The sequence below is a fragment of the Choristoneura fumiferana genome, chromosome 10 (genome assembly GCF_025370935.1).
Source record: "Choristoneura fumiferana chromosome 10, NRCan_CFum_1, whole genome shotgun sequence".
Taxonomy (NCBI): Eukaryota; Metazoa; Arthropoda; class Insecta; order Lepidoptera; family Tortricidae; genus Choristoneura; species Choristoneura fumiferana.
This window is the reverse complement of record NC_133481.1, coordinates 6245054-6267291: the sequence shown is the minus strand read 5'-3', so window position 1 is coordinate 6267291 and position 22238 is coordinate 6245054. Positions and strand designations below refer to the sequence as shown.

General features: G+C 38.4%; 2 protein-coding genes across 4 annotated transcripts; one reads left to right on the top strand and one right to left on the bottom strand.

Moving 5' to 3' along the window:
- The first annotated feature begins 7120 nt into the window (after nucleotides 1-7120).
- klhl10 (kelch-like protein 10) lies at nucleotides 7121-20038 on the top strand. 2 transcript variants are annotated; one of them, XM_074093231.1, is made up of 13 exons: nucleotides 7121-7409; nucleotides 9915-10059; nucleotides 10836-11087; nucleotides 12039-12303; nucleotides 12378-12542; nucleotides 12617-12703; nucleotides 12774-12920; nucleotides 13503-13695; nucleotides 14104-14249; nucleotides 14798-15015; nucleotides 16378-16558; nucleotides 17682-17830; nucleotides 19746-20038. In XM_074093231.1, exons 2-12 carry the CDS (start codon nucleotides 9923-9925, stop codon nucleotides 17802-17804), a joined length of 1914 nt encoding a protein of 637 aa, XP_073949332.1. In that variant the 5' UTR covers nucleotides 7121-7409; nucleotides 9915-9922; the 3' UTR covers nucleotides 17805-17830; nucleotides 19746-20038. The 2 variants fall into 2 exon arrangements, with proteins under 2 accessions (XP_073949332.1, XP_073949331.1); XM_074093230.1 differs by having other exon boundaries at nucleotides 9896-10059.
- An 82-nt stretch (nucleotides 20039-20120) lies between these two features.
- LOC141431940 (mitochondrial basic amino acids transporter-like) lies at nucleotides 20121-21869 on the bottom strand. Of its 2 annotated transcripts, XM_074093237.1 has the most exons (3): nucleotides 21605-21869; nucleotides 21205-21270; nucleotides 20121-21115 (listed from the first exon to the last, which is right to left on the bottom strand). In XM_074093237.1, the coding sequence occupies exons 2-3, from the start codon at nucleotides 21236-21238 to the stop codon at nucleotides 20274-20276; spliced, it is 876 nt and encodes a 291-aa protein (XP_073949338.1). In that variant the 5' UTR covers nucleotides 21239-21270; nucleotides 21605-21869; the 3' UTR covers nucleotides 20121-20273. The 2 variants fall into 2 exon arrangements, with proteins under 2 accessions (XP_073949338.1, XP_073949339.1); XM_074093238.1 differs by lacking the exon at nucleotides 21605-21869 and having other exon boundaries at nucleotides 21205-21582.
- Between the last annotated feature and the right edge of the window lie 369 nt (nucleotides 21870-22238).

Genomic DNA, 22238 nt, shown 5'->3' with positions numbered 1-22238 from the left:
TGCAGTAATATGAAAAAACGACCAACTTGGAAATGCGAACTTCTTTAAATCTTTCCATATTATAATACTGAATACTAAAAGCTTTCGATACAAGCTGCAAGAGTTTAGTAACCTTATCTAGTTTAGGAGCCACACCCGATTTGAAAAAAAGCGGCGTATTTCTTTTTGTAATAAAATGTAAATAACAATATGTTGGAAATGCGAACCTCTCCAGTTTTTTCTGGCATATTATTACGCACGCTGAGAGCTTTCGATGAATGCTTCAAATGTCCACTAATCTCGTTTTGTTTTGAAGAAAAGGTAGAATTAAAGTTAGCGACCGAAAAAAAAACTAAACAATTTGAAAACGCGTTTCATCCAGAAATTTTAATAAGATGATTATGCATTTAAAAAGCTTTCAATCAAATCCGAAACTGCCCATAACCAACGTCTAGTACGGGAACTACGCCCGAATAAAAGTAGGCGTAGTGCGTAATAATATGCCAGAAAAAACTGAAGAGGTTCGCATTTCTAACAAGTTGTTATTCTCATTTTATTACAAAAAAAAAACGCCAGTTTCTTTAAATCGGGTGTGGCTCCTAAACTAGATGAGGTTAGTAAATTCTTGCAGCTTTGTATCCCGTATTATAATATGGAAAGACTTAAAGAGGTTCCCATTTCCAAGTTGGTCGTTTTGTCATATTACTGCAAAATTTTTCGGCCGCCTACTTTTATTCGGGCGTAACTCCCGTACTAGGCTTTGGTTATGGGCAGTTTCAGATTTGATGGAAATATTTTCAAATGCATAATCGTATTAATAAAATATCTGGAAGGAACACGTTATCTAATCAATGTTTATTTTTATTTTTGTTGTGATTATTTTCGGCCGCTAACTTTAATTCTACCTTTTCTTCAAAACTAAAATGAGGTTACTGGACACTTGAAGCGTTGATCGAAAGCTCTCAACGTGCGTAATAACATGCCACAAAATACTGGAGAGGTTCGTATTTGCTATTTGCAACATGTCGTTTTTCTCATTTTATAAAAAAAAAATACACCGCTTTCATTAAATCGGGCGTGGCTCCTAGACTAGTTGAGGTTAGTTAGCAGTTGCAGCTTTAGTAGAAAGCATTTAGTATCCAGTGTTATTTTATGGAAAGACCTGAAGAGGTTCGCATTTCCATGTTGGTGTTTTTTTTTTCATTTTAGTTTCGAAGTTTTATATGCTGCTTGTTTTAATCTGGTGTAGCTGGCAATAATTCTCTTTCTTCACCAGACGTTCAGGTTGAATACTTGTCCCTAAATATAAACTAGTTTGTGTCATACTAACTACTAAATATAAACTAGTTTGTATCATATATCAACTAGTGTGTGTGTTTTTGTCAGTCTTATGACCTCACAAATGCAAATAATAACTCAAAACTTCTTAATTGGGTTGGGTTATAATCGGCCGCTAACTTTTGGCCGCTTACTTCACACCGGTATCTGGTAGTAACATCTTGGTAAAGCAGCCAGGAGCGTCTCCTCAGAAGGGAACTCCTCAGTGATTAATGACATCGATTTGAAATTTGGTGCGGAAGTGTTGTTTAGATAACAATGAAATTACAGTCAACCAAAAGTAATCAGCAAAAAAAACTAAAACTTATTAGGTAGGTATCTCGTAAAAAATTGCCATGGGATAGGCATAAAATCTCGAAATGACAAGCGCTAGACTTAAATTCATAAAATTTTGCACAGCTGTTTTTAATACAAAGTCAATGATAACTATGATGTAATTTTTGGGATTACCCATGAGAATTCAGTAAAATCTCGGAATCAATTAAACTGTCAGATTACGCGTGCGAAGCCGCGGGTAATATAAACAAACGAACGCTGCCAGCCGGCTCCCAAGCACCCGATGTACTCTTCCCGCGCTCGCCATTCGCGCGAAGTACGTTTCGTGGTAGTTTTTTTTTTCAAATAATGAGAATCCGTGGATGAAAATGACACAAATTATGAATAGTGTTTTTTTACACCGTTAATAATCAAAACACGTAAACTCTAACAACTTGAATTTTCTTTTGTGGGTTTTACAGGGTATTGTATTAAAAAAAATAATATCTATAAATATCGTGGATGAATTTGACACAAAATATTTTGGATAACAGATATCGGTATTTTAAAACGTCTGACATCTTTTTAACAAACTGTAATATTCTTTTAGAGTTAGTTGGGCGACATGTTAGGTACTGGTTAAAAATCAGGATTCCCGTGGATGGATATGACACAAAATGCCTAGGTACATCAGTTACTGCTCAGATATTAATAAGAAAGTAAAATTTTCGTCTTTAATTTTTTTTTCGTCAAATACTAATGGAAAACACTAATACCTAAATTTCTACTTATGCAGGCACCCAAAATGACACAATTTTTTGTATTAGGTTGGGCAAACGCTCCGGAAGCTATATGCGAAAAAGAAACAACTTTAATATTTTTGAAGCCTCAAAACGTAGTCCTACGGGTCTATTTTCTCACACCCACTACCTACAAGAATCCAACGATGCTTGAATTGAGTTACTTATCTCAACCAAGTAGGGTAGCACTTAAGTATCCTGCAAATTCATAATAAATGAGTTATTTGTAATGGGGACTTCAAACTACTGACTAAATAAACAATAAAAATGCGATAGGTATCCTACAAGGAAAATAAATAAGAGAAGGAAGACGGAAAAGTTTTACAATAAAGAGTAGAAATCAAAGGAGGGCCATTTTCTTCATAGCTCTGATACTTTTGACGTTTAATCAACATGGTAACAGTTTTGTACTTATGTAAGATTTATCCGTATTTAGTAGAAATTCGATCTTGCATCATTATTCAGTAAACTACTTTTCTTTGCTCATTGCAGGTGAAATTCAGGAGCGCGGTGTGGTCCTGCCGTTCTCTCCAGTCGTTTATAAGTCCCTGCTGCGGCGCTCTGATGGTATCACAGCGAAGGAAGTTATCAGGCCTCAACTAAACCCTTAGGATATCTATATTGAATTATTATTTTTAAATAGCAAACTTTTAATCATTTCACCAATGTATGTCACTATTCTCCAAAACATTACACAATCTACACATGAATTCATGTTCCATGTAAGCGCGACCAATATTTTTTGCACTTACAGACAACCAAATTCATCTGTCTGCCATTTGTACGAAATAAATTACCAGGAGAAACACAACGTTTATGAAATTTAAAAAAAAAATTAACTTATTTATTCCTGGCAGTAAAAAAATTGAATGTTTTGTATATTTGATAGGTAGATTTTTTTAAATATATTAATTTAAGCACAAAGATTCCTAATTCTTCATAGCATGAAGATAATTATAATATTCCACACAAATAGAGATTGATCTCGATGCAGTGATTGTCGCACTTAAAATCTAGCTGCAATTTCGTTGACCTGTATCTTACAACTAGGACAATCTCGGTGCTAATTAAATTTATGCGTGAGTATTTTTCTAATCTATCCTTATAGATAGATTCTCTCCGTAGACAAACATACTTCACGAGAAGTAGTTATTTAAAATCTCGCTTTAATTAGAACGTTCTATCAGAATTTCGAACGAGAGAATAAGATTATAAAAAACAATTCTGACACTTGATTTTTTGGCAATACGGTATTGACAACTCCTGAATTTGCCATATTTTAACATTATTATGAAAATAGATATACAGGCTTAGCGAAGAGAAACTAAATGGTTGAAAATTGGATTTATAGTGAATTTTTGAAAAATCTTATTCCTGTCTTTCCAAACGCTCCTCATTGTGGAAGCAGTGACGTCACATGCCAGTATATCTTTCTTGTCTATCTTTAAATTTTTCAAACCCTTATAACTTTATTTTTGTAACGGTAGCTTAAAATTTGCTTCTTTATTCGAAACAGCAGTATAAAAAACATATACAAAATAGAAATTATAAATGCAAACATTAGTTGTTTGTTTGTTACCCACAATGTGAATTTTATGAAATACGAATTTGACAACGCTTGAATGACAGATATTATTAAATTACATATTACGCGCGATAAACGAATTTACAGACAGACGTCATTGACAACAGCTAGTTGACAATAAATTTTATAAAAAAATATTAAGTATAGCATCTTTAAAAATCTATATAAAAAAGATAAAAAACAAATATTACGCTGTTTGAGTTTTTTTATTATTTTTAGGATAATTTTACTAGTATTATGTAATTTAGTATTAGCTTGTTTCTAAATAGTTACATTTAGGGGCTGTTTCACCATCCATTGATAAGTGTTAACGTTAACTGACGGTTAAATGTGATGCCGTCTCAATTTGTTTTGACCGAATAGACGAAGACGGCATCACATTTAACCGTCAGTTAACACAAATCAATGGATGGTGAAACAGCCCCTTAAGATATTTTTTAATGTAATTTGTCTGGTCTTTCTTATTTACTAAAAAAGAAGTAGGTAAGTACCTACCTACTTTAGTACAAATAATCGGGCATGTGCAAATTCGCTTAGCATTGCATAATTTGCTACTTTAAGCAGGTTAATTTAACAATATAACCAATGTATTTATTGGATGGATTCAGTGGATTTATTTGATGGGTACCTTTGCGCCAGGGATAGCTCGAGGGGCCTTTTTGACTAGGCTTAAGCTCTTTTTAAGTTAAGATTTTTTTTATCTGTATTATTTGTTTTCTCGACATGAATAAATGATTTTGATTGATTTAAAAAATTTAACCATACATATATTATTAATGCGATAGTGTGTGTTTATATGTTTGTCCGTCTTTCACGTCGAAACGGAGCGACGGATTGACGGATTTTTTGGCATAGAGATAGTTTATGGGCCAGAGAGTGACAAAGGCTACTTTTTATCCCGGAAAAATGCACAGTTCCCTAGAGAACAGCGCGCGTTAACCGAATTCCACGGGGCGAAGCCGCGGGCAAATGCTAGTGTATATATATGTATACTTGTTAACTTCAGTTAAAAACCACAGATAAACCGCAGATACGCGATATTTACGTACCTTATACTTAGTATGTAGATAAGCGGATTTGCACTATCCCCGACGAAATGACTGTGTACGCTAATTTTTTTCGTATGAACTGTACCTTAGTGTAAGTTTTCGGTTACAAAATACGTCTCGATCACGTTTGCGTTTGTATGGAAACACGAACATCGCAAACTTTCCGCTAGAGGCGCTGTTCGTGTTTCCGTACAAATTGAGATTTTAATGCGAACGCGATCGAGACGTAAACTTACACTAAGGGTACTGAACATAAAACTTTCTTCGTTTATATACCTCTTGTCCGCACCTACAACTACAGTTTTTCGTTTTTATCAAAACGTCTTCGTGCTATCCGTTCTGGTATTGCCCTTTGGATTTGATGCATACCAATCATCAATTAATAGTTACTATTTTTTTTGTAAATCTATTTGGAACTACCAAACCAAATTGCATTCGTTGATGGGTATCAAGTGCAAAGGGCATCAATTGGAAACAAAATAAAAGTCAGAAAATTGCGAATGGTAATACATAATTATACTTATGTAGAATATTATTGTAATATTGTACAGTTCATGTAGCTTCTTTTCTAAGTTATTAGTTAGCGAGCCGAGGTCAGTAAGTACAAATTTTGTTTGTCGATTTATGTCTTCATATCTCCGTACCTGTGTTATTATGTCGATGACCGTTACATGTAAATATTGTGACTTATAGGTAATAGATGTGATCAATGATGTTGTGCCATAATGTAAATACGTTTGAAATTTTTCCCAATTGTTAATGTGGCGTTTTTAAATAAATCTAATTAAAATGTACTACCATTTTTTTTATTCTTTCAATGCCTAATTTAAATTATTATTAGCTCGACATGTTTCGAACTAATCCGTAACCCATCTTCTGGGAGCAACAACGCGACTCGGCGGCTGCTGCAACACTATTTATATGTTTTTTTTTGGCATTGATCATTGCACCTAAGTATTTCATGGCTTTTGTTTGTAAAATAGAAAAAGAAAAGAAAGGGAGAGATTTATTTGGTTCCATCATCAGTACCACCACCTAATACAAAATAGCTGGACGGGTATATGTCTCCTGGTTAAAGAGGGAACGTAGGCGAGCTCGGATAGTGTTATCACTTGCCGGTTGCTGAGCGTTTAAAAAAGCGATGTGCTTCGTGTTTTTACCCGACTGCCCGAAGGAGGGTTATGTTTTTCGAGCGTATGTATGTATGTATGTATGTAAGTATATATGTCCATTTCTTTCGTCCTCGCTGCAGCCTAATTAGTGGCCGTTTCTTTGCTCAGTAGCCCTTTTGAACGTGATGGCAAGCATCGTTCCATGTATTTCCTGAAATTAATAAAACAGTGTCCCTTGCTTGTTAATACAGCAATTGAATTGAAATTCCGGAATTTAAAAAAATCCGTGAGAATTCCCTAAAAACATCGTGGATTTCATTAATATCGGGATAAAAAGTAGCCTATGTGTTATTCCAAGCTTCCCGCTATCTACGTACATATTTTGTTCTAGATAAAAAGTAAATATAGCAGTGGGCTCATTTTTCAATAGAAATTTTACTCAAAAGTCGGAAGGAGAGGATTTTGTTCGACAGTTTGACACAACTACTATTGCGGCTAAAAAAAAGTTCGATTAAAGAACTAATACATTACGAGAAAATTTTAAAACTGTGCACGAACTTGCCTCCTCATAAAAATCGGCATTTTAAACTAGCCAGCCCTGAGGAAAAATCATTGGGTAGGTAAAATCGTCAGGTAAATCACTGTAGTTTTCTGTAAATGGAAGAAAATAGAGACAGGTATCATACAGTGTATTATGTCAAGTGTATCGTGCGTCTTACGTCTTACTGACTTACTTAAAGTACTCCACTATGAAGCCGTGATGAATACCTATTTAATGGTCCCACTGGTTACAAGCCCAGACTTCAGAAAAATCTAGATTATGTAGGTACTCTAAACTGAGACCAACGATAATTTTATTGCAAGTCAAATAAAAACTACCAAAGGAACAGTTTTTTAACTGTTTTTTTTTTCCTAAGCCAACCTCAAACTTACGATCGGTGCGAAAACAAGCGAAGGGTCGTATCTGTCTTAAAACAATAAACATTTTCGATTTCAGCAAGGCAACTGCTGAAAATGAAAATACTGTTATCTAGTAATGTCAACTGGAAAAAAAAGGTGTGTCATGTTTGACATTCTTATATCATTTTTTTGCTAACTTAAAATGTTTATTCACATGACTTGATTTGCTGTTTTGAATTATTTTTTATGGTTATTTTTATAAAATTATTAACCTAAATCCCGATTGTGTCGTGACACGTTCCTCCTTGAGTTGTAATTGCGTGACAATTTTATAATGATGATGACTTTGCGTTAAAGTCTTCTTAAAATGGAAAACGACCCGAATAACACTGTAAGTAGTTTGGCAACAGCCTCAGCCGCCGCCGACGCTGCGGCTAGCTCTTGATGCCATCTGGAGCTGCTGCTTCTCTATAAACAACTGCTACATTTGCTAAAACTGGCTTTACTGAACCTCTGAGGTTATCAACAAAGTTGTTTACATGGAACGTTAGTGACGTTCATAAAAATATATTGGAAAAGATAACCTATGTACCGATGAATCCAGTATCAACTCTTGAATGGTTGACTAATTATGCTTCGTTATCGTGGAAATTATGCATAACCTTGTTTTTCTTAACGTTTATCTGTTTATATGATGAATCGATGCCGTTAAATCTTATAAATCAATCTGCTCATTTAGCCTTCGTTGTTAATGCTCTATAATTAATTTCTTATTGTACTTATACAAAAGCCGTTAAGATACCTATAGGAGCCTATAGGTAAGTAACGTTATTTAAAGCGTATGCCAAGTGGATATATCTATTATCTCATTTGTGCAATGTGGTTTTCAATTAAAAAAATACAAAAGTTACGCACATTTTCACAAATATTGTTAAGTACATTAAGCTTTGAAGGCTACATTTTCTTTGGGGCTTATCTACCTTTTACTTTGTAATAAATAGAGCACTGAGACTGGGAAAACGAACTGACATAGCTTTCGTGATAAAATGTAATGACAATGAGGTCGCGAGCAGAATATTTCCACTTGCCTACAATATGGAAACCTACAATTAAATACATTGTGTGTAGTGTACGTTTATTGTGATTATTATAATTACTTTACTTACTAACAACCTTTAATCTAGAATTAGTTTAGTTTACGTACGGCCATTTGTAAAAAAAACTGGCCAAGAGCATGTCGAACACGCCCATTATAGGGTTCCGTAGCTATTACGAAAAAATCAAGTAATATTATTCTAAGGATTTCGTATTGTGTGCGGAATCTTTCAAGTTTAGGTAGATTTTATACCTTTTAGTTTGCTATTTACTCTTAAAAATAATTCTCAAGAAATCTAAGCCCTTATAATTTTCCTTGTAAATATGATATGCTTAACAGTTTAAATTTTCGAGGGGTGAGGAACGCTCGATTTTAATGATGCACTTTAAAGTTGAATATTTCGCAAACAGATCACTGAATCGGAAGATTGTCTTGATAACCACACTATACCTAGGGTTAGTTGAGAAAAAAAACCACCCCCACTACGTCTACTTTTTTTACCACTTTGTTTTCGTGCCTGATATCAGATATTCATGCCAAATTACAGCTTTCTAGTACTAACGGGCTCTGAGCTTAGCCGCGGACAGACCGCCAAACAGACAGACATCGCGAACTATAAGGGTTCCTAGTTGACTACGGAACCATAAAAAGATAAAATTGGAAAAATAAATCTCGATTTAGTATTAAGTTCTGTTTAGTCCGTCATAATGTCAATCTTAAATCAGTTTTAGCGATTGAATCTAGATTATATTTTATCCTGTAAGACAGCTTTAGATCTAATGTGCAAGAAATTATTACTACGACGGTATTATAGAGGTCCATCGATCTCTTGAAATTCACCGTGCGCATGTTTTGTGTCACCGATTAAAGCGTATATAACTATCTAACTTAGAAAACTTGAAAAGCCTCGACGTTTTCATTTCAAAGTTTAATATCCCAACCCAAGAACAGCTGATTCTTGAACACATAATAAATTAAAACGTAAAATAGAAAACCGTAGGTACCTATCTCATTTAATAATTTTATTGAAATCTTGCTAACTAATTTTTTACATTACTTAAGGGCGCACCGAGCTTCTAGCGCATTATTGCATTTAATTTATGTATGTTGTAGGTATCATTACTAGTAAAGTTTAAATTTTGACTTTCACATGTAAGATATTTGAGGATTTACTCTACAAAATCATACATTGTAGAAACATGATTACTTGTAGTTCGTTAAATAGGAAATGCATGCATGTGTGTATTAAGTCAGTGTTTTATAAACCATTCTTATTCTTAAAATGCACGTACATTTTTAAAATATGTTTTTGTTTTAGTAATACAAAGAGAATACCTAATAAAAACACGCGCATTCTGACCAACCTCTTGATCCATCGCGCTTCGCCTAAGCCCGCCCGCCCTCTTCCCCCCCGCCTTTCCCCATTAGTAATCCACATTGATTAGCTCTAAAAGCTCGGTGCCCCCTTAACCTCTGGTATATTTAAGGCTGCGTTTCAAGCAGAGATGTGCGAGGACGCTTCATTCTCGCCTCGCTCCACTCAGCTATTTCCACCAGAGCGGTGTTGTGCCAGGATAGGTAAATGAAGCGATACTTATAGTTCTATGAAGAACACATTCCTCACAATACACCCTCGCACATCTCTGCGCGGATACTGAACCAAATATTGAACTTTGAAGTGACAAAGTCGGGGGTTTTCCAACTTTTTGTTAATTATTAGTTCCCGCATTCCGGTGTTAAGCCTCCGCGGACAGTAGGCGTCAGTATTTATTGTGATGCAGACGGCGGGTCGCGAAACAGGGCGGTGCATGTCGGTAGCGGCGATGCAGGCGCTGCACCGGCTGCGCGAGTGCCGGCTGCTCTGCGACGCCATCGTGCGCGCGGACGACGGCGCCGCCTTCCCCGTGCACCGCGCCATACTCTCGGCCTGCAGTCCCTACTTTCTGTTAGTAGCTATCCTTTTCAGTACACTTTTTATCGGAGTGGGCTAGTCGTGGGCTAAGACTAAGCGTCGCCCGTTGGCGCGGCGATTTCCTTGTTCACTACGACTGAGGCTAGGCACGTACCCACATCGTACACAGCAGCTGCACGGAATGAACAGAGTCAATACTCGCCGCACCGCCGTTTATGTGAATCCTCCTCCTAACTCCTTCAGAATTATTTTAGCAACACCACATGAATATGAACTCGAAAGACTACACTACTTTCACAACATTTGTATCTTAGACTTTACTGTTAATATGTTGGGGTTAAAATAGCATACCACGTGTTATTCCAGAGGTCCAACTATCTTATCAAACGTGTCCAGGGATATTTTTTAACCCTAGACAGTTTTAAACACTTCAATACATGTACATATGTACTTATACCTAACCTATTACATGCTACTGGCAGAGTCAAAACATCAAAGTCTAGGGATAATGAGTACCTATCCCAAGACTTTTTTGATGTGTGTAAGTTCCTTGCAAATCCGTCAATCCGCTTTCATCCTTAATTTATTTAATATAAACGAGCAATTCTTGTATATATATCTATACCTAATCATAATCTCTGAAACGGCTCAAACGATTTCGAGTTTTCGGGGATGAAAAATCGATCTAGCTTGGTCTTATCTCTGGGAAAACGCTTGGTTGGTACCGAGTTTTAGCCCGAGTGGAGCTCGGTCGCCCAGGTAATAATAGGACCAGGCTTAATAGGATGTTCATCAAGTTTGTCATCTAGGGCTCTGTTCACGACGACGCTGCACTCACGCGAGCAGAGCGACGTGCTGATCTCCGGCGTGCGCTCCGAAATTCTGCTGCTGCTGATCGAGTACGCGTACCTCCGCCGCATCGACGTCACCGACGCCAACGTGCACGAGCTGCTCATGACCGCCGACTTCCTCGCCTTCCTCGGCGTGCTGCAGCTCTGCTGCGACCACCTTCGGACCTCGCTTAGCCCTAAGAACTGCCTCGGGATCATGACGTTTGCCAGGTTTGCTACGTTATCTATCAAGTCTTAACAAATTGCGCCTAGATTATTCGGTGTCTGTATGATCTTATTCGAATTATGATGCTAATTGATTGATAGGTTTAAACAATATAGCTACAAATTAGGTTTTATTGGTTTAAACCTAACCGTCAGGAGCGTATGTTATCTATCCACGAGTATCATATACTTACTTCCAATAGCTTGAAAAGTAGCTTCTACCTATATTATCTGTAAGAGCCTTGTAAAGCACTTCGTAACAATAGGCAGTAAGAAGCAGTAACATCACTTCGCTAAACGTTTCTTTCTCTTATAAAATATAAATGTCCGAAAGTGCTTTTTAGGGTTCTGTAGTCAACCCTTTATAGTTATAGTTTTAACCCTTATAGTTTCGCCATGTCTGTTCGTCTGTCTGTCTGTCTGGCTGTCCGCAGTTAAGCTCAGAGACCGTTGTTTCTAGAAAGCTGTAATTTAGCATGAATGAATATACGTACACAACAAAGTGGTAAAATAAAAAAAAACGAAAAAAAATTTTTTTAGGGTACCTCCCATAGACGTGGGGGAGTTTTTTTCTAGGCTTTTCCTATAGTGCGGGGTGTCGTTGGATAGGTCTTTTAAAACCATGGTGAGTTGCCAGAACGATTTTTCGATTCAGTGATCTGTTTGCGAAATTTTCAACTTTAAAGTGCAAATTTTCATTAAAATCGAGCATCCCCCACCCCCCCGTCTAAAATCTAAACTGTTGGGGAAAAAAAATTGAAAAATTTCAGGATGGTAGTTAGTATATCAAATTTACAACGAAAATTATAACGGTTAAGATTGCTTGAGAATTATTAGTAGTTTAAAAGTAAATAGCAGCCTAAGGTATAAAATATACCTAAACTTGTTTATATTTAAGTACTAGCAGGTTAATTATTTGTCAAATATCTCTGAATAGTAAAATATGTGTGCCCGCAGACGCGTATTTTGCTACAAACTGGAGGCCGATTCTCGAAGATACTTACTCCGTTATTTTGTGACCGTGGCGACGCAGAGCGATGAATTTCTCCACCTCCCGCTCGAAGAATTGAACTCGATCATTCTTGAAGATGAACTAAACGTGAAGAGCGAAGAAGTCGTTTGGGAGGCTGTACTGCGCTGGGTGAACTACGAACCAGACAGCCGTTGGCAGCACACCGTCAAGTTAATGGGTAGCATTCGCCTAGGACTGCTCGATACACAAGTTTGTAATTCTTTCTACTCGTTTTTTTTTTCAGTTTCTTTACTTTTAGCATATTCTAAACATATTATGATTAGTTTTTCTTAGAAAACGTCAAAGATCATCCCTACGTTACCGGAAATGAGGGTTCACGCCCTATAATTATAGAGACGCTTAAGTTCCTCTACGATCTGGAGATGATAGCTCAACGCGACGGCGAGGTGGCCACACCGGAGATCGCCCGCCCCAGAGTCCCGCACGAAGTGAGTACGAGGAGTTTTGTTCGGTAATAAATTTCATAATGACTGATTGAAACTAGAGACGTTGATTTTTAAAGGTATTGTTTGCTATTGGAGGGTGGAGCGGTGGTTCACCGACTGCGTTCATTGAAACCTACGACACTCGAGCGGATCGTTGGATTAAGGTACAAATTACACTTTTTGGGTTATCTTTGTATATTCAAATTAAACGATGAGCACCCTCACTTCTTTCAGGTAGAGGAGGTGGACCCGGCAGGCCCTCGCGCGTACCATGGCACTGCAGTGCTGGGCTCTTGCATTTATGTTATTGGCGGATTCGACGGAATGGACTACTTTAACTCGTGCCGTTGCTTTGACGCTGTCACTAAGGCTTGGCGAGAAGTATGATTTGTTACTCGATACTTGCCAATGATTGATTATAATTATTTTTAGGCATTTGTTAGTTCTTTACCTCAAAAGCATAAATTCCTTGTAGCGATTCACCGAATCTCATTTCACCTCAAACTAACAAAATTTCAATGGAATTTTGTACTCGACGCAATTTTTCGCGTAGCTTTTTACATTAGTATAATTAATTTGTAGCATCTCATTTTTCGTGTAGTATTTTGCCTAGACGCATTTCGCCGCGATCGATGTTTGCCTGGGACTCTAATTAATTTGACGCGTTAATTCATGTTTGCACTAAAATACACTAATACTGGTGAAATGCGACTAAAACTAATGGCGACTAAAAAAAACACGATTGAGACACAACGCGATACTTAAATTCACGATCGAGGTGAAATGCGACTAAAATTTATAGCGACTAAAAAAATAAATGACTGTGACAGAACGCTATAATTAAATATACGATCGAGGTGAAACGCGATTCGGTGAATCGCTACAAGAAATTAATGCTTTTGAGGTAAAGAACTAAAAAATGATTTTAGGCTACTTATATAATTTCGTTTTTTTTTCTGCTAGGTGGCACCAATGAATGCTCGCCGTTGCTATGTCTCTGTGGCTGTGTTAGGCGAAACGATATATGCGATGGGCGGATACGACGGTCACCACCGACAGAATACTGCGGAGCGGTTTAACCACCGTACTAATCAGTGGTCACTTGTTGCACCAATGAATGCACAGCGGTCGGATGCCAGTGCTGCAGCGCTTGACAGTGAATTTTTAGTTTTTTTTTATTCTTAGTTTCTATTCTCCTTTTATTTAGTTTCTCGCCAAAAGATGAAGCTTGATATGCCGTTTGTATTTTCTAGCTCAGCACATCCTTTTCTTATCTGACTTGTTTATTTTAACCCTTAATAAGGCCCCATTTATTGGAGCAATCTACCACAGAATCAAAAGCAGCTATCGTATACAAACCTGGCAAAGGATATTTTTAAAGCTAGTAGTATTTTCAATAATTAAGTACAATTGATATTTGTAACTTATTACTAAAACAATAAGGTTGAATTTCCAAATCAATGCATGTGGTCGCTAAATCGCCTCTACCTTATTAAGGGTTAAGCATAAAAAGACCAATTGTTAACCTTTTGGTGTAGGATTACTCTTCATATTTTAATTTTAGATAAGATCTACATAACGGGCGGTTTCAACGGACAGGAGTGCATGAACAGCGTCGAGGTGTTCGACCCGGACACGAACCAGTGGACGAACCTTGCGCCCATGCGCTCGCGCCGCTCCGGTGTCTCCTGCATTGCTTACCATAATAAGGTAAATAGCACGGGTATCTTCATCATTTACTGGACTATTTCCTAAAAGGTGACGCCCATAAGACTTGCACTTTCAAACATAGAGATTTAATTAGTCGACCAAGTAATTATGTTATGATGACTGTAACATTTTTAACGAAGACATATTTAACTCACGTTTCTCTCATCTCTATATGCTCTTATTCACACTTATTTAGTACACGACTGACCTCGTGCGTACTATAATAAACGATGTCACTTATTCCTCGGTCCTTCTTAACACACTTCCTAACAATCGAAAATTTCCAATCAACAAAGTATTTATATACTAGGTAGGTACACCTAACCTCCACAAGCCCATACGCACACGCCACATGTATCTCAATTTTTGTCAATTGTATTTATTTCTTTTGTACAATAAAGAGTTTACATACATAGCCCTACATTGCATCTACCTTCATCACCATCATCATCAGCCGAAAGACGTCCACAGCGGCCACTGCTGAACAAAGGCCTCCTCCTTAGAACACCACATTGAACGACAACTCGCCTTCTACCTTGCCCTTTTAGATATACGTGATCGGCGGCTTCAACGGCATATCCCGCATGTGCAGCGGCGAGGTGTATGACCCCGGCACCAACACGTGGGCGCCCGTGCCCGACATGTACAACCCTCGCAGCAACTTCGCTATCGAGGTCATCGACGACATGATCTTCGCCATCGGGGGCTTCAATGGCGTCACCACCATCTACCACGTCGAGTGCTACGATGAGAGGACCAATGAGTGGTTAGTTTTTAGTGCTGATTGAGTAACAAAGGCCTATTTAATGGCAAATATGAATGAAATCCCGTAGTTTTGTTCATACGAAATCAAATGGGCAAATTCAGTAAAGACCACGTTTTAAGAAAACGTTTGAGGTGGGTCAATTCCAAGGTAGAATGCTGCTAGTTTTCGTCTGCAGCAGCACGCAACCCTCCAGCAGCGCAGCAGGGGAGGCAACATTAGCGCTGCCAACCCTCAATGCACGCCATAAGCCATACGTATTGCATGTGCAATTTTATAGTTAACTAGCGGGTTCCGGCAGACGTTGTCCGGCCCGAAAAAACACTACATTAAAATTATGATAACATACCAAAAACAGCGACATCTAGCGGGTCTAATTGTGTTTTCAAACCAACAACCAACGTTGTTTTGCCATATCAATTATTTTAAGTGAATATCTTGCTAGGCAAATCAAATAACTACGGGATAAACATTAAATGTTTGACAGTTACGAAACCCATGATCATTTTGTAAGGGAAAATGTTTTTTCTCTTATTTTATTATTAAATCCAAAAACACAAAAATAATAAAAATTGGTCTAGCCGTTCTTGAGTTATAAATAGTGTAGTGTAACTAAACGACTTTGTTTTATATACAGGGTGAAGGGTGAAATCTAGGACGTAATACAAAATTAGTGTTTCATGCTCAGTTAATGCTGGTTAATATAATGCATTAACTCTTTTGTTGAAATAAGTGAAAAAAATTGTGGTTTCTATACATTAGGTATTGAAATAAAAAATCATGATCAATGTATGGAAACAGCAAATTTCATCGGACAATTCAACAAAAGATTTAATGCATTATATTACCCAGCATTAACTGAGCACGAAACACTAATTGTGTATTACGTCCTAGATTTCACCCTGTATAGGTATACCTAGTGCTATCCAAGAAGACGCGTGATTTTGTCAAAATTATACATAAGAACCACGGCACCCGTCATCGTGAATGACTCTACCTATATAGATACAATCTTTTTTCAAGAACAAGATGTCATTTTTTGCTGTACAGTCACCTGCATCGAAATCTGCACAGCGGAGTGGTCAAAAATATCTGACACGTCCTACCGGCTCTAGAAATATTGTAGTAACAGATATTTATGCATGCTTTTTATGTCAGATATTGGTGCTGGTGACTGTACTAGAAAGCGCCCTGGTGCCGCACCAGAAATAACACAATAAAGTCTTCCCAATGCCAGTTGCTGCTTCTTCCTTTAAGCTTCCATAAACCTACAACATTGAACAGTTCATCCTCATTGTTCGTTCCCAAACTATACAATCTCACCTAAACGCCATTGCCAGCTTGATGATCCCCAGTCCTGCGCAGGTACGAAGCGACGGACATGAACATCTACCGGTCGGCGCTGTCGGCGTGCGTCATCATGGGCCTGCCCAACGTGTACGATTACATCCACAAGCACCGCGAGCGGCTCATGGAAGAGAAGCGCCAGAAGATCCTCCTGTCAGAGACGGCGCGGCACGGCCAGCACCGCACCGCCTTGCCCGATGTAAGTACATTCGGCAAAACTAGACCTGCTTTTTATTCCTAGTGCCTTTGATGAAATAACTGCCTAGTGCTATCCACGAAGACGCGTGATTTTTCCAAAATTAGACATTAATGGCATTGTAATAAGAACCACCGCCACGGCACGCGTCATCGTGAATAACTCTACCTATATCGTCAGTACTTTGAAAAAATCTCGTATCTAAAATCAATATGTCAACAAAATTGAACCTTGAAGTAATAATGTTCATAAGGTCCAGGTCCACTCAGAAAAATTATCTATTTTGAGATACGAGTTTTTTTTAAAGTAGTGACGATATACGATTTTTTTAAAGTAGACAACCAAGAAATTCCAATACCACTCTAAGGCTCCATGTCATCCCACTTCCCACTTAATATTATAAATGCGAAAGTTTGTTTGTTTTTTACCTCATCACGTCTAAAACCGCTGAACTGATTTAGATGAAATTCGGTATACATATAGTTTGAGTCCCGGGAAAAGACATAGCATAGTTTTTATCCCTGAAATTGCATAGTTAGATAGCGATAAACGAATTCTACGCAGACGGAGTCGCCGAGTCGCGGGCAACAGGCTGGTAACATATACAAGGAGTTACTTAATTAATAATTAATTTTTTTGTACAGATGCATGTTCCTATAGATGTTTATTAATTGCGTGATAAAAATTAGAAGCATGTTAGTCACTCTACCACGCACGCTTCTATTGTCGAGTATGTCAAAACAAATTCGAACGATCGTATGACGTCGTACCTTGCACATATAATTGTTTTGGATCCTTTACCTTATCTAATACCTTTATACGAGCATTATATACTGAGTGGCAAAAAATCTGGCCCTCAAATGTTTGCAGAAATAGGTAATTTTGTATGTAGAGTGGGCCAAATTTTGTGCCGCTGAGTATAGTATTTGACAACTCCTGAATAATAGATATACAGCCAATGTTTAGCGAAGAAAAAAAATTAAACTAGATCGCATTAGCCATCTTTTTCAAACATTCATCCTATAACATTTCACAGAAAGAAATGGTGAAGGCACTTGTAATTCAAATTGCGTTAGACAATACTTGTAGCCCTTTAGACGATGATGATTATTTGACGTTTGGTCAGGTCCATCTGATGGAAGACAATGACGACATGCTGGAGCAGCTCGGGTTGATGGAGAACCCGGCTAACGATGTGCCAATCCCGCCACCGCCACCGCCGCCGCCAATGCAGCAGGAGCGCGAGTGACCGCCTCGACATACAGCCCGTACTTGGTAAAGCCGCATTCAGATTTATCTGTCGTGTTGTGTCGTGCTCGTGCGTGACGCATCACACCAGAACGCTATCGGTTTCATACATTTTATATCGAGAGAGAAAGCATCACATCACAACACGACAGATAAATATGATTGCGGCTTTAGTATCGTATCTACCATTTTATTTATGTTTCGGCGTGAATGCTAGTAAGGCAACCGAAGAAATCACGGAGCACGAGAGGCATGTTTATAGACCAAGATCCGGTATTAGAAATAATAAAATACGGTCCTTTTAGATTTAAGTACAAAACTAAACTCTAATATCTTGGCAGCCATGGTTATGGCATACGTTTGACAAGGCAATATTGTTGGATAAATAATAAAATAAGACGATTTTTCGAAAAAATCAGGACGGTAGTACACGCTGTCACCTTTAAAAAAAACCTTCGGATTTTAGAAGCATGCTTCGGGTATTGACGATGACACGCGATCGTGATATGCGGTTCTGTTCTGTGATCAACTTGCAAAACTTTTAAAAAATACCGTAAAAAGTTATGTAAGGAATAACCATCAGTACAAAATAAACCTTACTGATACAATTATTACGCTTCTTTATCTTTTTCTAATTTTAATACAATATGACTTTTTGTCATGATACAAATAAAACAAAATCAGCATTTTCTAATTCTTCCATCGTTAATTTATATAGAGAACACCCCGCCTTAACACACTACTTCTATAGAGCTACTGTATCTACTTCTCTTGGGCATGTCAAGTGAATTTTTTTGGTCCGCTTTCGTTTAATACACTTTTCTTGAAACTTTCAGCTTCTTTACAAAATATTAATATACATTGTAAACAATTTCCCGTGATTAGCTATGTACAGAAATACCCCATTTAAGTTGACGCCCCATGGAAATCAATTTCCAATAAATTAGTAAGTGGTGGGCTTAACTGCTCTATATAAATCAATGAAAACACAACGAATGCACTCTTCGCGTGATGGATCGCTACTAATTCAAAAATACAATTGTCATTTTCTACTACACGAATCCTTCTGATTTCTCCCGAAACCCGAAGGTTTTTCTAACAGCTTACGGATTTTAAGTACTTACATCAAATTTACAAGGAACATTATAACGGCTAAGATTGCTTGAGAATTATAGTTTAAGAGTAAATAGCGGCCTAAGGTATAAAATATACCTAAACTTGGAAGATTCCGTACACAATATGAAATCCTTAGAAAAATATTACTTGATTTTTTCGTAATGGCTATGGAACTCCATTTTGGGTGTGTCCGACAAGCTCTTGGCTGCTGGGCTACTACGAAACTCGAAACTCGAAGTTCGTGTCGTGCGGTCCCTCTGACACTTATAGGTACTATTTAATACGAGAGTGAGAGGGACGGTACGGCCCAGCTGGTTTTTTAACGATACGTTATTTCATTCTTTGACCAACAATATAAAGTTGCCTTGTCATAAGTATATCATAACATAACCATTTTTGATAAGATTGTTAGAGCTTAGATTTAATAATTAAATCTAAAAGAACCTGATTTAGCTAGGCAACCTATTTGCAATTTAAAAATAAATATAAATTTATAAAGGTTTGTTTTTTGTCATTATCAAATAACAGATGAAGATGATTATTTCTAATACCGGATCTTGGACTATTAACATATATTATCACAGTTGCCTAGGCATCTGTTATCATTCGAGTTTTCCCAGTGTATGGACAGCGGTAATCTCTTATTTTAATGGGGGCTATTTGAAGTCGATTTTCTTAGCTGACCCCAGAGAAAGATTATCTCTGTCCACATTCGCGCCAGTCCCGAGATAAGCCGCCGGTCGCGATCACGCATCGCGGTCGCGGCGTGCGGCGAACAACTAACTATATCACTCTATTGCCACGCTACTGTTTGTTATTGTTGCAGGTTACTGAAACTGTCTTGTTATTCGAAGATAAGCCTGCCAGATCGTTACCTAATATAACCATAAAATGATGAAATAAAACTCTTAGAAAAAAGTATAGTCAAGTTAATTATTATCTATGTAAAATTATTATGTAACCGTGCTTTATTTTTAACATTTACATTGATTTTAGCAATTTTGGCTTATTTATAATGTTGTGATATTTTCATAATGTGAATCATTCCTGTATTTTTGGAATATTTTTGAAAATTGTTTAAAATTTTTCGGACAAGTATATGATATTGAGAGGCTTAAACATGTTGTTTTATTTATTATTATTACCTACATAAAAAAACATATACTTAGGGTACGGGTACCTATTATACAAAACTTACTCATTACTTTATAAGTACTTTATTTATCATACATTATAAATGTTATGATTGACTTATAAAATGAAAAAAACAACAACCTTAGCACTATCAACATCGACCTGCTTTGGCCATCCACTCGTTTATATCACTTGAAATATCCAGACTACCAGCACAGCATCAGTAATCAGAGTTCTCGTGGCACGTCGCCTCGCTGATGACAGTGGGGTGTACGAAGGGCTGCGCGTGTGCGGTTTGTTCGCCGACTCTGGCTTGCCATGTTCGCTCCGTCCAGGCAACGGCCGTGAAGCAGGCTCCGTTACTGATGAAGGCACGAAGGGTCACTGCCCCCAGGCCACGGCTCAAGCAGCGCCACCCGTCAGCTCGCACCGACTTGACCGCACAGTCCCACGCACCCGCGTACCGTCCCGCCGCGTCTCCCTGAAAACGTGACTTTATCACGTCTATAGGGTACAGCACCACCCACGACAGCGTCCCAGCGATGCCGCCCGCGGCGAACACTCTCATCACCGACTGGTCTCCGCGCGTCATCGCCTCGTACGACGTAAAGTAGATTGCGAAGGCGGGGCTGTCGCGGACCGCTGTGATGGTTAGCCCGCGGAAAAGTGCCCGGAACCCACCCGTTCGTAATATATGGCGAGCTCCTCCCCAAGCTCCGCCGGGCATGCCTTCTCCTGGTTTCGAGAGCTGTTGTCGCGTTTTGACCAGCTCGACGGGAGCGCAAGCGACGCTCTGCATGAGGCCCGCCGCCGCGCCGGCCGCCGCGTGCGTTGCCAGCGAGTCCGGGTTAGGCATCGTTCTCCTCGTGTTTCCGTATGCTCCAAAAACTATGGCGTTCACCGCCGCTATTCCTCCCAACGGCGCCCATACTCCGCGATAAGCAGTTGTAATCGTGCCTCCTCTTAAAAGAGCCTTCGTACATTCCAGTGCAGTACCTCTTCCTGATTGCACGTGCACTTTAAGCGTGTCTAGCGGATGACCAGCGATAATTCCAGCACAGCCTTTAAAATACAAGAACTAGTTAAAACCAGAAACATCCACATTACGTGAGATAAGTTAATTGATAAAAGTGTTTATAAAATATTGTTACCTCCGATGCATCCTGCTACGAAATCCAGAGCCATTGTTGATGGTAGAAAGTTTTTTCAAGCGTGAGCTGTAATTAAACCAGCAGTTGACAAATCTACAGATGTAATATTTATAGGACTTTGCATTATTTTTGTGAACACCTATCACATCAATGGTGATAGTCTATAACATTATAATGCTTTGGCATCCTTTCGGGGCGCGCGACTTGTATGATATGAACATGTCGCTCTGGAGATGAAGAGCCACCGGCCGAGTCTCCTCTACTGTTAAAGAACTCATTCAAGTTGCTCTTGCTCGCTATCTTTAATTGGGCATATATTTATAAACTTTGCTGAGCGACCGGGCGAAATGACCTTAGATAAGTAAGTATGATCTGACAACACAATAGGACTCAGACTCACCTCTCTGGCGTTCAAATCAGGTAATCGTAGTGCGAATTGACGTTGTCTCCACTAGAAGTGATGCCAATGAACATATTGGAGAGGTTAGTGGTGTTGGAGGAGGTGTGGGCCCTACGGTCCGGCCTCCTGTCTTCTTTTTGAATAAAAACGTTGCGAAAGGGTCTGCGCGCGCGCCGGTCCAGCGTTCACTGCGCCGCGCCCCGAAGCGTCCGCTATTATCTCCTCTCCCGGGTCACCCTTATCATCTGAGGCCAATATACGTCTTAACAAAACATGCTCTAGGCACATAATGTGATTATTTCTATCATTCATTTAAACAGCACTTGCAATATGATCTTTATAATGGCGGCAATTCCATTCTTGATCTCTAGAGGCTGATGACCCACTTTATTGACTGATCTGTGAATAAGTTCGAGAACCTCTTCGTAGAACGGAGGCCCATTTAAAGTCATGAAATAAAATAAAACAACAGTTTTCTGTTTTCAATTGTATGAACTAGTCAAATTAAGTATAAGTATGTACCTACTTAATCAAAATATGGAAAAGCCGAAAAGGAAGGTTAATCTTAAATAGGAGACCGCTCAATTTTATCAGACTCGTCCACTGGGGAAAACCCAAGGAAGGAGTAAACGAC

Excerpts from the sequence above, each read along its gene's own strand:
- klhl10 (XM_074093230.1), top strand. The coding sequence starts at position 7,386 with ATGGAAAACGACCCGAATAACACT. Across the intron at positions 10,060-10,835 it reads GCCTGCAGTCCCTACTTTCT|GGCTCTGTTCACGACGACGC; the intron begins GTTAGTAGCTAT and ends TTTGTCATCTAG. Across the intron at positions 12,921-13,502 it reads TCACTAAGGCTTGGCGAGAA|GTGGCACCAATGAATGCTCG; the intron begins GTATGATTTGTT and ends TTTTTCTGCTAG.
- LOC141431940 (XM_074093237.1), bottom strand. The coding sequence starts at position 21,238 with ATGGCTCTGGATTTCGTAGCAGGATGCATCGGAG. Across the intron at positions 21,116-21,204 it reads CGTAGCAGGATGCATCGGAG|GCTGTGCTGGAATTATCGCT; the intron begins GTAACAATATTT and ends TGTATTTTAAAG.